Genomic DNA, 12,472 nt, shown 5'->3' on the forward strand with positions numbered 1-12,472 from the left:
ATCTTCTTGCAACAAACCCAGAACAAGATAGCCACACAAACATAATTCTACTTCAAACAACAAAATTAACAGGAAACAACAATCACTATTCCTTTATAACTCTTAACATCAATGGGATCAATTCCCCAATAAAAAGACATAGACCATCAGACTGGATACATAAACAAGACCCAGCATTTTGCTACATACAGGGAACTCATCTCAGCAACAAAGACAGGCACTACCTCACATTAAAAGGCTGGTAAAAAATTTTCAAGCAAATGGTCTCAATAAACAAGCTGAAGTAGCCATTCAAATATCAAATAATATTGACTTTCAACCAATAATCAAAAAGATAAAAAAAAAAAACACTTCATACTCAACAACGGAAAAATCTATGAAGATGAACGCTCAGTTCTGAACATCTATGCTCCAAACGCAAGGGGAACAACATTCATAAAAAATGCTCCTAAAGCTCAAAGAATATATTGTATCACACACAATAATAATGGGAGACTTTAACTTTCCTCTCTCATTAATGAACATGTCATGGAAACAGAAAGTAAATAGAGACACATAAAACAAACATAAGTTATGAACCAAATGGATTTAACAGATATCCATGGAATATTTCATCCTAAAACAAAATAATATACCTACAGCACCTCATGGTATCTTCTACAAAATTGACGACATAATTGGTTAAGAAACAGGCCTCAACAGATACAAGAACATTGAGATAATCCCATGCATTCTATCAGATCACCATGAACTAAGGCTGATCTTCAATAACAACAAAAACAACAGAAAGCCTATATAAATGGGGTACTGAGCTAAAGAAAAAATTTTAACTGAGAAATATGTATTGCCTGAGCAGCACCTAAAGAAATGTTTAAAATCCTGAGTCATCAGGGAAATGCAATTCAAAACAACCTTGAGATTCCACCTCACACAAGTCAGAACAGCTAAGATCAAAAACTCAGGTGACAGCAGATGCTGGCAAGGATGTGGAGATAGAATAATACTGCTTCATTGTTGGTGGAGTTATAAGCTGGCACTACTACTCTGGAGTACAGTCGGGCAGTTCATTAGAAAATTGGATATAATACTACCTGAGGACACAGCTTTAACACTCCTGGGCATATACTGAAAAGATGCTACAACATATAACAAAGACACATGCTCCACTATGTGCATAGCAACCTTATTTATAATAGCCAGAAACTGGAAAGAACCCATATTTCTGTCAACAGAGGAATAGATAGAGAAAATATGGTTCATTTACACAATGGAGTACTACTCAGCTTTAAAAAACTATGATTTCATGAAATTCTTAGGCAAATGGATAGAACTAGACAATACCATTCTAAGTGAGGCAACCCAGTCACAAAAGAACACATATGGTGTGCACTCACTGATATGTGTGTACTTGCCCAATAGTTCAAAATACCAATGAGACAATTCACAGACCTTGTGAATCTCAGAAAGAAGGAAGACCACAATATGGATTTTTCTGTCCTTATTTGAAGGGAGAACAAAATACTCATGGGAGGAAATACTGGAAAAATAGTTGAGCAAATTGTGAAGAAAAAATCATGAGGATTGCCTCACCTGTGTATCCATCTCATATGCAGCCACCAAACCTAGTCATTATTGCTTATGCCAAGAAGAGTTTACTTGCAGGAGCCTGACATGGATGCTTCCTCAGAGGCTTTGCCAAAGCCATATTAGTACAGATGAAGATGCTTGCATCTAACCTTCAGACTAAGCATGGTGATTCCAATGGAGGAGCTTGAAAAAGGAATGTAGGTGTTGAAAGGGTTTGTGACCCCATTGGAGTAACAGCAATATCAGCCAACCAAGCCCCCCCCCCACCAGGTGTCCCAGAGACCAAACCTCCAACTACTGGGTACACATGGAGAGACTTATGATTCCAGTTGCATATGTAGCAGAGGATGGCACTTTCTGGCATTAGTGGGAGGAGAGGCCTTTGGTCCATTGATGGATCATTTTCCCAGTGTAGTGGAATGCCAAAGTGATGAAGTAGAGGTGGGTGGTTGGAAGTGGGAACATCTTCACAGAAGCAAGGGGACAGGGGAAGAGGATGAGATGGGGGAAGGTGATAGCATTTTAAATGTAAATGCATAGAATATCCAATAAAATGATGAAAATTATAGTTATTCCATGCAAGGCTCTAATTTCAGTGTAAAAATTTTCTAACCCCAGGTCTATGAATTTCAGTCTACCTTTAAGTTTTTTTAACTTAGGTTCAGATTTAGCATATTGAATATTTCTATTCATTGTTTTTCCAATTCTGTATTTCTTAAATCAGAACCTGAACATGAATTTTATTCACAGCTCTTATAATAATGGGGAAGATGGGGAATTTCTCCTAAGCTAAGACACAGTAATTCTCCAAAAAATCTTCTCTAATAATTATTTCAACTTTTGAAACCCCCCTATTTCTTATACCCATTTTGTAAGTCTGTTGGAAATGGTGAAGAATGGCAGAATTTTACAAATATCTTTTTTATAGTGACCAATCTATTTATTTTTCTCTCCCAGTCTGTATTTCAGTCCTGCAAATTCTTAATGTTTTTATTCTTTGTAACCCGTATCCTTGTTTGTCACAGGTGCAATGGGATCCAGACAATTGTGCTTTTATGGACATTGTGTTGTCATGTTCCTTCTTCAGATGACCACAGAAAGCTCAGGTATAAATGTGTCACTCACTATATAACTTTAGCAGTATCAAGTTTGTCAGGAATAGTAAGGAACAATAAAATGGATAGGATTTTAAGACTATTATTACTAAGGTCCTAGGTAAATGTATTAGTTACTTTTTTATTTCTCTGATAAAATATTACAGACAAGGCAAATTATAAAATAAGCATTTAATTGGGCTGAACATTTCAAAGGGTTAGAGTCCATGATGGTGCTTCAAATGTCTGTGGCCAGAACAACAAAGAACTTATATCTTGAGCAGAATGTTCACTGGTTCTAAGGCCACCATCCAGTTACACAAATCTTTCAACAGGAACACACTTTTTAATTTTTCCTATGCAGTTCCATTAACTAGAGGCCAAGTATTCAAGCCCTGGGGTCCACTTTAATTCAGATACAGTAGCCACATGGGTAGAAGTACTCATTCTCAACCAGAATGTCTTGTTTTCTTAGATTTGTGCCAGGTTCTTGGGAGAAAACAAGGGTGAGGAACATCAAATTCTAGCTCATTAGAGCTCAGTATTTATATTGAACAAATGTGACTCATATAGCACTTTTATCTTGAGGAAATGGTCAAGGATGTGGATTCTTGGGGATAATCAATATAATAAAATAAGGAAAGTTGACATCATGACCATTGATTTGTAAGGGCATTTGTACCGTCAACATATAGATTCTTTGGAGGTTAATTAAAAAATAACATATGAAGCAGCAAATGGTACAGAAATGTAGATGTTCTAGTAAAAGTTGCATGTTAAGTGATAAAATTCTTATTGAATCCTATTTAGTTGGGGCTCACATTTGACTAGGTTGCCACACATGTGTCTTTAGAGTCTTGTGAATATGGCTGTAAACATATTTTTAGGCATAATGTTTTTGTAAACTGTATAAAGTTAACACTTGTGTTGTTCAGATGGTGATTTCTTTGGTCTCATATCAGGTTTCAACTGAAACGTAGCATTGTAGTGCTTATACCAAGAAACTCCTGTCACAAAATTGTATAAACAATCATTACCATTTATTTTCTGCCTTGTCAGTAAATGACAATAAATCACCCAATGACTGGGTAGAATAGTGAATAAGGCTGGATTTCTATCAGCCAGAGGAAGAAGTGAGGGAGATCAGATTTACCAGGAGAATGGTGAAATTTGTTCGAAGACAGATCACAAAAATACATCTAAAGCCTAAAGATCCAGATCAATAATAATATGAAAATATTATGGGATGGCGCTTGGAGGTAGCTGGATTAGCATAGGTAGATAAGGGAGATAATTTAACTGCTCAACTGTTGAAGAGAAGTTTCAAATAAATTTTGTATTGTTTGTGTGGTTATTGGGAACTAGCATAAGGCAAAGAAATATAGTTGCCAAACTAATTCACTTCTTACATTTATTTTAAAGGTATATTTTTCATGCATATTTCTGTGAGTAGATATGCTGGCTCATGTTTATATATTGGCATTTTACTATGATATTATAAATGCTATTCTGCACTGTTGTCATGTATAAACTTGTCAGGTACATCTTACAGGTGTCAACATCATTAATGACATCTACAGGTGAGAAAATAGTCTCTTAATTAAACTTTCTTTTTGAATTAATTAATAATGCCAACTATATTTCACAAAACCTCTCATTTTCTCCAAAGTACATATATGTCATATTTCCTTTACATTTCTGATCTTTTTCTTGAGTTTTTTAAACAAATATTAATATTAATAATTGAGAACGGCGGCTCTTAGAGGCTGAGCAACTGGATGGGTGGGAGACCTGGGCTGCCAGGGAGCAGAGAGATCTCTGCGGAGCGCACACGGAAAGTGCACCCCCTGCCTTGCCCTGCCCCGCCCTGTCTGATCCAGCGCCCAGGAATAGAAATTTGGAACTTCTGTTGCATACTGTCAAGCCCTTGAAAAAATCAAGTACTGACTAAAAAATATATTCACATAGTTTTAGGTAAAAATTATTTTAATATCTGAAAACCAGTACTGACAAAAATGTATAATTTTAAGCAAAAAATGTTTAAAATCTGTACATTTATCTTTGTTTTGTAAAATAAAGTCGTTTAAAAAATATTAATAATTGAATTGTTTCTGTGTTATATCCTTTTTTCCTATTATGATGATTTCATTTTATTATATTTTATTGAAAAACTTTATTTAAAAAACAAAGATAAATGTGCAAATTTTTAAGCATTTTTGCATAAAAGTGTACGAATACATTTTTTAAGGTTGTAATTAAGTATTTTTGGGTACCTATACATACACATATGTATATATGTAACAATAATATAGGAAAAGAGGTTATTAATTTGAGGGGATAGGAGAGAAACTGGGAGGGGCTATAGGAAGGAAAGGGGGATGTGATATAGTTCTTTTTTTTTTTTTTAAACGATTTTATTTTTCAAAACAAAGATAGATGTAAAGATTTTAAACATTTTTTGCTTAAAATTATACATTTTTGTCAGTACTGTTTTTTCAGACATTAAAATAAATTTTACATAAAACCATGTGAATATGTTTTTTAGTCGGTACTTGAATTTTTTCAAGGGCTTGACAGTATGCATTGAAAACGTACTAGTTGCAATAAGCGTAAAGTACATGCAAAACAAAACGCAACATGGAAATAGTCAAAGTCTTCTTGTTTTGTGAATATATGTATATTTTTTGTTTTCTTTATTTCTTGGACTTCATACAGTCTGTGAGTTGTTTCTGGGGGAGTGCAAGCCTCTGGGGTTAGCATCCCACTATCAGTGACTGCATATTATGTCTGTTCTTTTGTGACTGGGTTATCTCACTCAGGATGATCTTCTCTAGATGCAGCCATTTTCTTAAGAATTTGGTTAAGTCATTGTTTCTGGTGGCTGAGTAGTATTCCATTGTGTATATGTACCACAATTTTTGTATCCATTCGTCTTCTGAAGGACATCTGGGTTCCTTCCAGCTTCTGGCTATTATAAATAGAGCCGCTATGAACATTGTGGTGCGTATATCTTTGTTGTGTATTAAAGTGTCTCTGGGCTATATGCCCAGAAGTGGAATAGCTGGGTCTTCAGGTAGTACTATATCCAATTTTCTGAGGTATCGCCAGACCGATTTCCAGAGTGGTTGTATTAGCTTGCAACCCCACCAACAGTGGAGAAGTGTTCCTATTTCTCCGCAGCCTCGCCAGCATCTGCTGTCATCTGAGTTTTGGATCTTGGCCAATCTGACTGGAGTGATGTGGAATCTTAGGGTTGTTTTGATTTGCATTTCCCTGATGGCTAAGGATGTCGAGCACTTCCTCAGATGTTTTTCGGCCATTCGGTGTTCCTCAACTGAAAAAGATTTGTTTAGCTCTGTACCCCATTTTTTAATAGGGTTATTTGATTCTCTGGTGTCTAGCTTTTTGAGTTCCTTGTACACCTTAGATATTAGGCCTCTATCTGATGTGGTGTTGGTAAAGATCTTTTCCCATTCTGTTGGTTGCCGTTTTGTTTTCTTGACGATGTCCTTAGCCTTACAGAAACTTTGCAATCTCATTAAGTCCCATTTGTTAATCTTTGACCTTAGAGCTTGAGCCATTGGTGTTTTGTTTAGGAAATTTTCTCCTGTGCCTATGTGTTCTAAGGTTTTCCCTACTTTCTCATCTAATAATTCCAGTGTATCTGGTTTAATGTGGAGATCTTTAATCCACTTACACTTGAGCTTTGTACAAGGAGATAAGAACGGGTCTATTTTCATTCTTTTGCATGTTGAGTGCCAGTTGGACCAGCACCATTTGTTGAATAGGCTGTCCTCTTTCCATTGAATGTTTACTGCTCCTTTGTCAAAAATCAGGTGACCATATACATGAGGGCTCATTTCTGAATCTTCTATTCTATTCCATTGATCCACTTGCCTATTTCTGTACCAGTACCATGCAGTTTTCAGCACAATTGCCTTGTAATATAGCTTGAGGTCAGGGATAGTGATTCCCGCTGATGTTTTTTTGTTGTTGAGGATGGTTTTCGCTATTCTAGGTCTATTGTTATTCCAGATGAAATTGCACATTGATCTTTCCAATTCCATGAAGAACTGGGTTGGAATTTTGATGGGGATTGCATTGAATCTGTAGATTGCTTTTGGTAGGATGGCCATTTTTAAGATGTTGATCTTTCCAATCAATGAGCATGGGAGATCTTTCCATTTTCTGAGATCCTCCTCAATTTCTTTCTTCAGAGGTTTGAAGTTCTTGTCATACAGGTCCTTTACTTCCTTAGTTAGAGTCACACCAAGGTATTTCATAGTTTTTGTAACTATTGTGAAGGGTACCTTTTCCCAATTTCTTTCTCCACATGTTTGTTTTTTGAGTATAGGAATGCTACTGATTTGTTTGAGTTAATTTTGTATTCGGCCACTTTGCTGAACTTGTTTATCAGCTGTAGGAGTTCTCTGGTGGAATTTTTGGGGTCACTCAAGTACACTATCATGTCATCGGCAAAGAGTGATGTTTTTATCTCTTCCTTTCCGATTTGTATCCCCTTGATCTCCTTTTGCTGTCTAATTGCTCCAGCCAGGACTTCCAGTACTATGTTGAATAGGTAGGGAGAGAGTGGGCAGCCTTGTCGAGTCCCTGATTTTAGTGGGATTGCTTCAAGTTTCTCGCCATTAAGTTTGATGTTGGCTGTTGGTTTGCTGTATATTGCTTTTATTATGTTTAAATATGGGCCTTGGATTCCTGTTCTTTCCAGGACTTTTAACATGAAGGGGTGTTGGATTTTGTCGAATGCTTTCTCAGCATCTAGTGAGATGACCATGTGATTTTGGTCTTTAAGTTTGTTTATATGGTAGATTACATTGATGGATTTCCTTATGTTAAACCATCCCTGCATCCCAGGGATGAAGCCTACTTGGTCATGATGAATGATGGTTTTGATGTGTTCTTGGATTCGGTTTGCAAGGATTTTGTTGAGTATTTTTGCATCAATGTTCATAAGTGAGATTGGTCTGAAGTTCTCTTTCCTTGTAGGGTCTTTGTGTGGCTTAGGTACGAGGGTTATTGTAGCCTCAAAAAATGAGTTGGGTAATATTCCATCTGATTCTATCTTTTGGAATAGCTTGGTGAATATTGGTGTTATATCCCCAATAAATGTCTGATAAAATTCTGCACTGAACCCGTCTGTCTGGACCTGGGCTTTTTTTGGTTGGGAGGCTTTTGATGACTTCTTCTATTTCTTTAGGTGTTATAGGGTTATTTAGATGGTTTACTTGGTCCTGGTTCAACTTTGGTACCTTGTATCTGTCTAGGAATTCGTCCATTTCCTCCAGATTTTCCAATTTTGTGGAGTATAAGTTTTTGTAGTAGGATCTGATGATTTCTTGAATTTCCTTAGTTTCAGTTGTTATGTCACCACTTTCCTTTCTGATTTTGTTAATTTGGATACTCTCTCTTTGCCCTTTAGTTAGTCTGGCTAGGGGTTTATCAATCTTGTTGATTTTCTCAAAGAACCAACTCTTTGTTTTGTTGATTTTTTCAATGGTTTTTTTTGTTTCTATTTGGTCTATTTCTGTCCTAATTTTGATTATTTCTTGCCGTCTACTCTTTTTGGGTAAATCTGCTTCCTTTTGTTCTAGGGCTTTTAGCTGTGCTGTCAGGTTGCTGATGTGAGCTCTCTCCAGTTTCTTCTTGGAAGCACTTAGAGCAATGAGTTTTCCTCTCAATACTGCTTTCATTGCATCCCATAGGTTTGGGTATGTTGTGTTTTCGTTTTCGTTGTATTCTAGAAAATCCTTAATTTCTTTCTTTATTTCTTCTTTGACCCTGCTATCCTTTAGCAGAGTGTTGTTTAGTTTCCATGTGTATGTGGGCATTTTGTTGTCTTTGTTGTTGTTAAAGACCAGCCGTAGACCATGGTGATCTGAGAGGATGCATGGGAGTATTTCAATCTTCTTATATCGATGAAGGCTCGTTCTGTGTCCAATTATGTGGTCAATTTTCGAGAAGGTGCCATGGGGTGGTGAGAAGAAGGTGTATTCTTTTACTTTAGGATAGTATGTTCTGTATATATCTATTAATTCTAGTTGGTTCAAAGTCTCTGCTAGTTTTGCAGTGTCCTTGTTCAGTTTTTGTTTCCCTGATCTGTCCATTGGTGAGAGTGGGGTGTTAAAGTCTCCCACTATTATTGTGTGGGGTGAAATGTATTTTTTGAGCTTTAGTAGAGTTTCTTTTATGAATGTGGGTGATTTTTTATTTGGAGCATATATGTTAAGGATTGAGAGTTCCTCCTGACAGATTTTCCCGGTAATGAGTAAAAAGTGTCCTTCTTTATCTTTTTTGATAACTTTTGGTTGGAAATTTACTTTATTCGATATTAAAATAGCCACTCCAGCTTTCTTCTTGGAGCTGTTTGCTTGGAAGTTTTCTTCCCACCTTTTTACTGTGAGATAGTGTCTGTCTCTGTCTCTGAGATGAGTTTCCTGTATGCAGCAAAAGGCTGGATTTTGTTTATGTATCCAGTCTGATAGTCTGTGTCTCTTTATTGGGGAGTTGAGCCCATTTATGTTAATAGATATCAAGGAATAATTGTTTCTGTATCCTGCCATTTTTGCTTTTTTGGGTTGAGTTGTGTCCGTGTTTTTTTTTTTTTTTTTTAGTTTTCTTGTTTAGCAGTTTTCTTGTTTTTACTAGGCTGTATTTTCCCTCCTTGTATTGGGTTTTCCACCTGTAATTCATTGTAGTGCTGGGTTTGTGGTCATATATTGTGTGAATTTTGATTTGTCTTGAAATATCTTTGTCTCTCCATCGATGGTGATTGATAGTTTTGCTGGGTATAGCAGCTTGGGCTGGCACTTGTGCTCTCTTAAGGAGTGCATGATGTCTGTCCAGGCTCTTCTAGCTTTCATAGTCTCTGCTGAGAAATCGGGTGTGAGTCTGATTGGTCTGCCTTTATAAGTTACCTGACCTTTTTCCCTTACTGCTTTTAGTATTCTTTCTTTACTTTGGGCACTTGATGTTTTTACTATTATGTGTCGGGAGGTATTTCTTTTCTGGTCCAACCTATTTGGAGTTCTGAAGGCTTCTTTTATGCTCGTGGTCATCTCATTCTTGAGGGTAGGGAAGTTTTCTTCTATGATTTTGTTGAAGATATTTACTGTGCCTCTTAGTTGATACTCTTCTCCCTCTTCTATTCCTATTATCCTTAGGTTCGGTCTTCTCATTGTGTCTTGTATTTCCTGGACATTTTGGGTTAGGAGCTTTTTGTTTTTTGCATCTTCTCTGGCTGTTTTGTCTATGTTTGCAATGTTGTCTTCTGCCCCCGAGATTCTCCCCTCGATCTCTTGTAATCTGTTGGAAATGCTTGCTTCTGTGACTCCTGATTTCTTTTTTTGGTGTTCTGACTTTAGGGTTATCTCTTTTAGTGCCTTTTTTATTGTGTCAATTTCTGTTTTAATTTCCTTCTTCCATTCCTTTATTTCCTTGGTTCTGTTTTCGTCTCGTTCTTTGAGTTTTTTGAGTGTTTTTCTTGTTTCTTCTTTAAAAGCTTCTGAATCTTTTTGCTTTTCCTCCCTTTCTTGTTTAAGTAACTCTATCAGCGTCTTGAGGTATGTTTTCAGGTCTGTGTCTTCTTTCTCTGGAGTGTTTGGAATTCCTATGTTTGCTACTATCGGAGAGCTGGGTTCTGGTGTTGCTAGATTGTCTTGGTTTCCTTTGGATATACTCTTTCTCTTTCCTCTTGCCATTTTGTTGTCAGTGATATGTTCTTGCCTTTCCCTTGTATTTGGTCTGTGTCCCTGGTACACTTTCCGTGTGCACTCCTCAGAGATCTCTCTACTCCCCAGCAGCCCAGGTTCCGGGTGGCAGCTGGGCCAGGCTCTGCTCTGCTTACTGAAGTCACCTCCGGGTGGGAACAGATGTTCCTAAGATTTGTTCCTGGTCACAGTAGCTCAGCCTGTGCGAGCCGCCTTTCCGGCTGGTGGTTGGGCCAGGCTCTGCTCTGCGACCTGAAGTCGTCTCCGGGTGGGAACAGAAGTTCCTAAGATCTGTTTACGGTTACTGGATCGGCGAGGACAGGGCAGGTCAGGGCAGGGGGTGCCCTTTCCGTGTGCACTCCGCAGAGATCCCTCTGCTCCCCCGCAGCCTAGGTCTCCCACTCACCAGTTGCTCAGCCTGTACGAGCCGCCTTTCTGGCTGGAGCCGCCTTTCTGGCTGGTGGTTGGGCCAGGCTCTGCTCTGCGACCTGAAGTCCTCTCCGGGTGGGAACAGAAGTTCCTAAGATCTGTTCCAGGTCTCAGTGGCTCAGCCTGTACGAGCCGCCTTTCTGGCTGGAGCCGCCTTTCCGGCTGGTTGTTGGCCAGGCTCTGCTCTGCGACCTGAAGTCCTCTCTGGGTGGGAACAGAAGTTCCTAAGATCTGTTCCAGGTCTCAGTAGCTCAGCCTGTACGAGCCGCCTTTCTGGCTGGAGCCGCCTTTCCGGCTGGTGGTTGGGCCAGGCTCTGCTCTGCGACCTGAAGTCCTCTCCGGGTGGGAACAGAAGTTCCTAAGATCTGTTCCCGGTCTCAGTAGCTCAGCCTGTACGAGCCGCCTTTCTGGCTGGAGCCGCCTTTCCCGTGATATAGTTCTATCTTAATTAAAATATATTCTTTTTTTCCTTGAACTTCACAATATCCTTAACTGGATATTTTATTTATTTACATTTCAAATGTTACTCTTTTTTCGGTTCTCACTCTGGAACCCCTTATCCCATCCCACTTGCACTGCTTTCCTGAAGGTGCTCCCCCACATACTCACCCACTTCTGCCTCCCCACCCTGGCATTCCCCTACACTGGGGCACTAAGCCTTCATCAGACCGAGGGCCTCTCCTCCCATTGTTGCTCTACCAGGCTATTGTCTGTTGCATATGTGGCTGTAGACATCAGTCATTCTATGTGTACTCTTTGGTTGTTGGTTTAGTCCCTAGGAACTCTTGGGAGTTTGATTGGTTCATATTGTTGTTTTCCTATAACGTTGTAAACCCCTTAAGCTCCTTCAGTCTATTCTATAACTTCCCCATTGGGGAAGCATTTGGCTCTGTATTTGTTACGCTCTAACTGAGCCTCTCAGGAGACAGCTATGTCAGACTCCTGTCAGCAAGCAGTTTTTGCTATCCACAATAGTGTCTGGGTTTGGTGTCTGTATGCAGTCTTTGGATGGTATTTACTTCAGTCTCTGCTCCATACTGACTCTCTGTATTTCCTACTGTGAGTGTATTTTTTAGTCTTCTACGAAGGACTGAAGCATCCACTCTTTGGTCTTTCTTCTTTTGGAGCTTTATGTTGTCTGTGAATTGTATTTTGGATATTCTGAATCTTTGGGCTAAAATCCACTTATCAGTGAAGGCATATCATGTGATTGGGTTACCTCACTCAGGATGATATTTTCTAGCTACATGATTTACCTAAGAATGTTATAAGTCATTGTTTTTAAAAGCTGAGTAGTAATTTATTGTGTAAGCATACCACATTTTTCCTAGCCATTCCTCTGTTGAAGAACATCTGGGTTCTTTCCAGTTTTTGGCTATTATAAATAAGGCTGCTATGAACATAGTGAAGCATGTGTCCTTGTTACATGTTGGAGCATCTGTTGCTCCATATCTATGCCCAAGACTGGTATAGCTGGGTCTTCAGGTAGTATTATGTCCAATTTTCTGAGTAACTGCCAGACTGTATTCCAGAGTGGTTGTACCAGCTTGCAATCCTACCAACAATGGAGGAGTATTTCTCTTTCTGCACATCCTCACCAGCATCTGCTGTCATCTGAGTTTTTGATCTTAGCCA

General features: G+C 38.6%; 1 protein-coding gene across 1 annotated transcript in view; it reads left to right on the plus strand.

The window, feature by feature from the left end:
• Window positions 1-2,617: 2,617 nt before the first annotated feature.
• LOC308424277 (selection and upkeep of intraepithelial T-cells protein 1-like) overlaps window positions 2,618-12,472 on the plus strand; it is a gene marked incomplete at both ends in the record, with an annotated part of 48,795 nt that continues 38,940 nt past the window's right edge. The window contains one exon of the mRNA XM_080921221.1: window positions 2,618-2,693. Within this exon, the coding sequence (XP_080777347.1) occupies window positions 2,618-2,693 (76 nt within the window). The remainder of the gene's footprint in view (window positions 2,694-12,472) is intronic.

The sequence above is a fragment of the Micromys minutus genome (genome assembly GCF_963924665.1).
Source record: "Micromys minutus genome assembly, chromosome: 9".
NCBI classification, from domain to species: domain Eukaryota; kingdom Metazoa; phylum Chordata; class Mammalia; order Rodentia; family Muridae; genus Micromys; species Micromys minutus.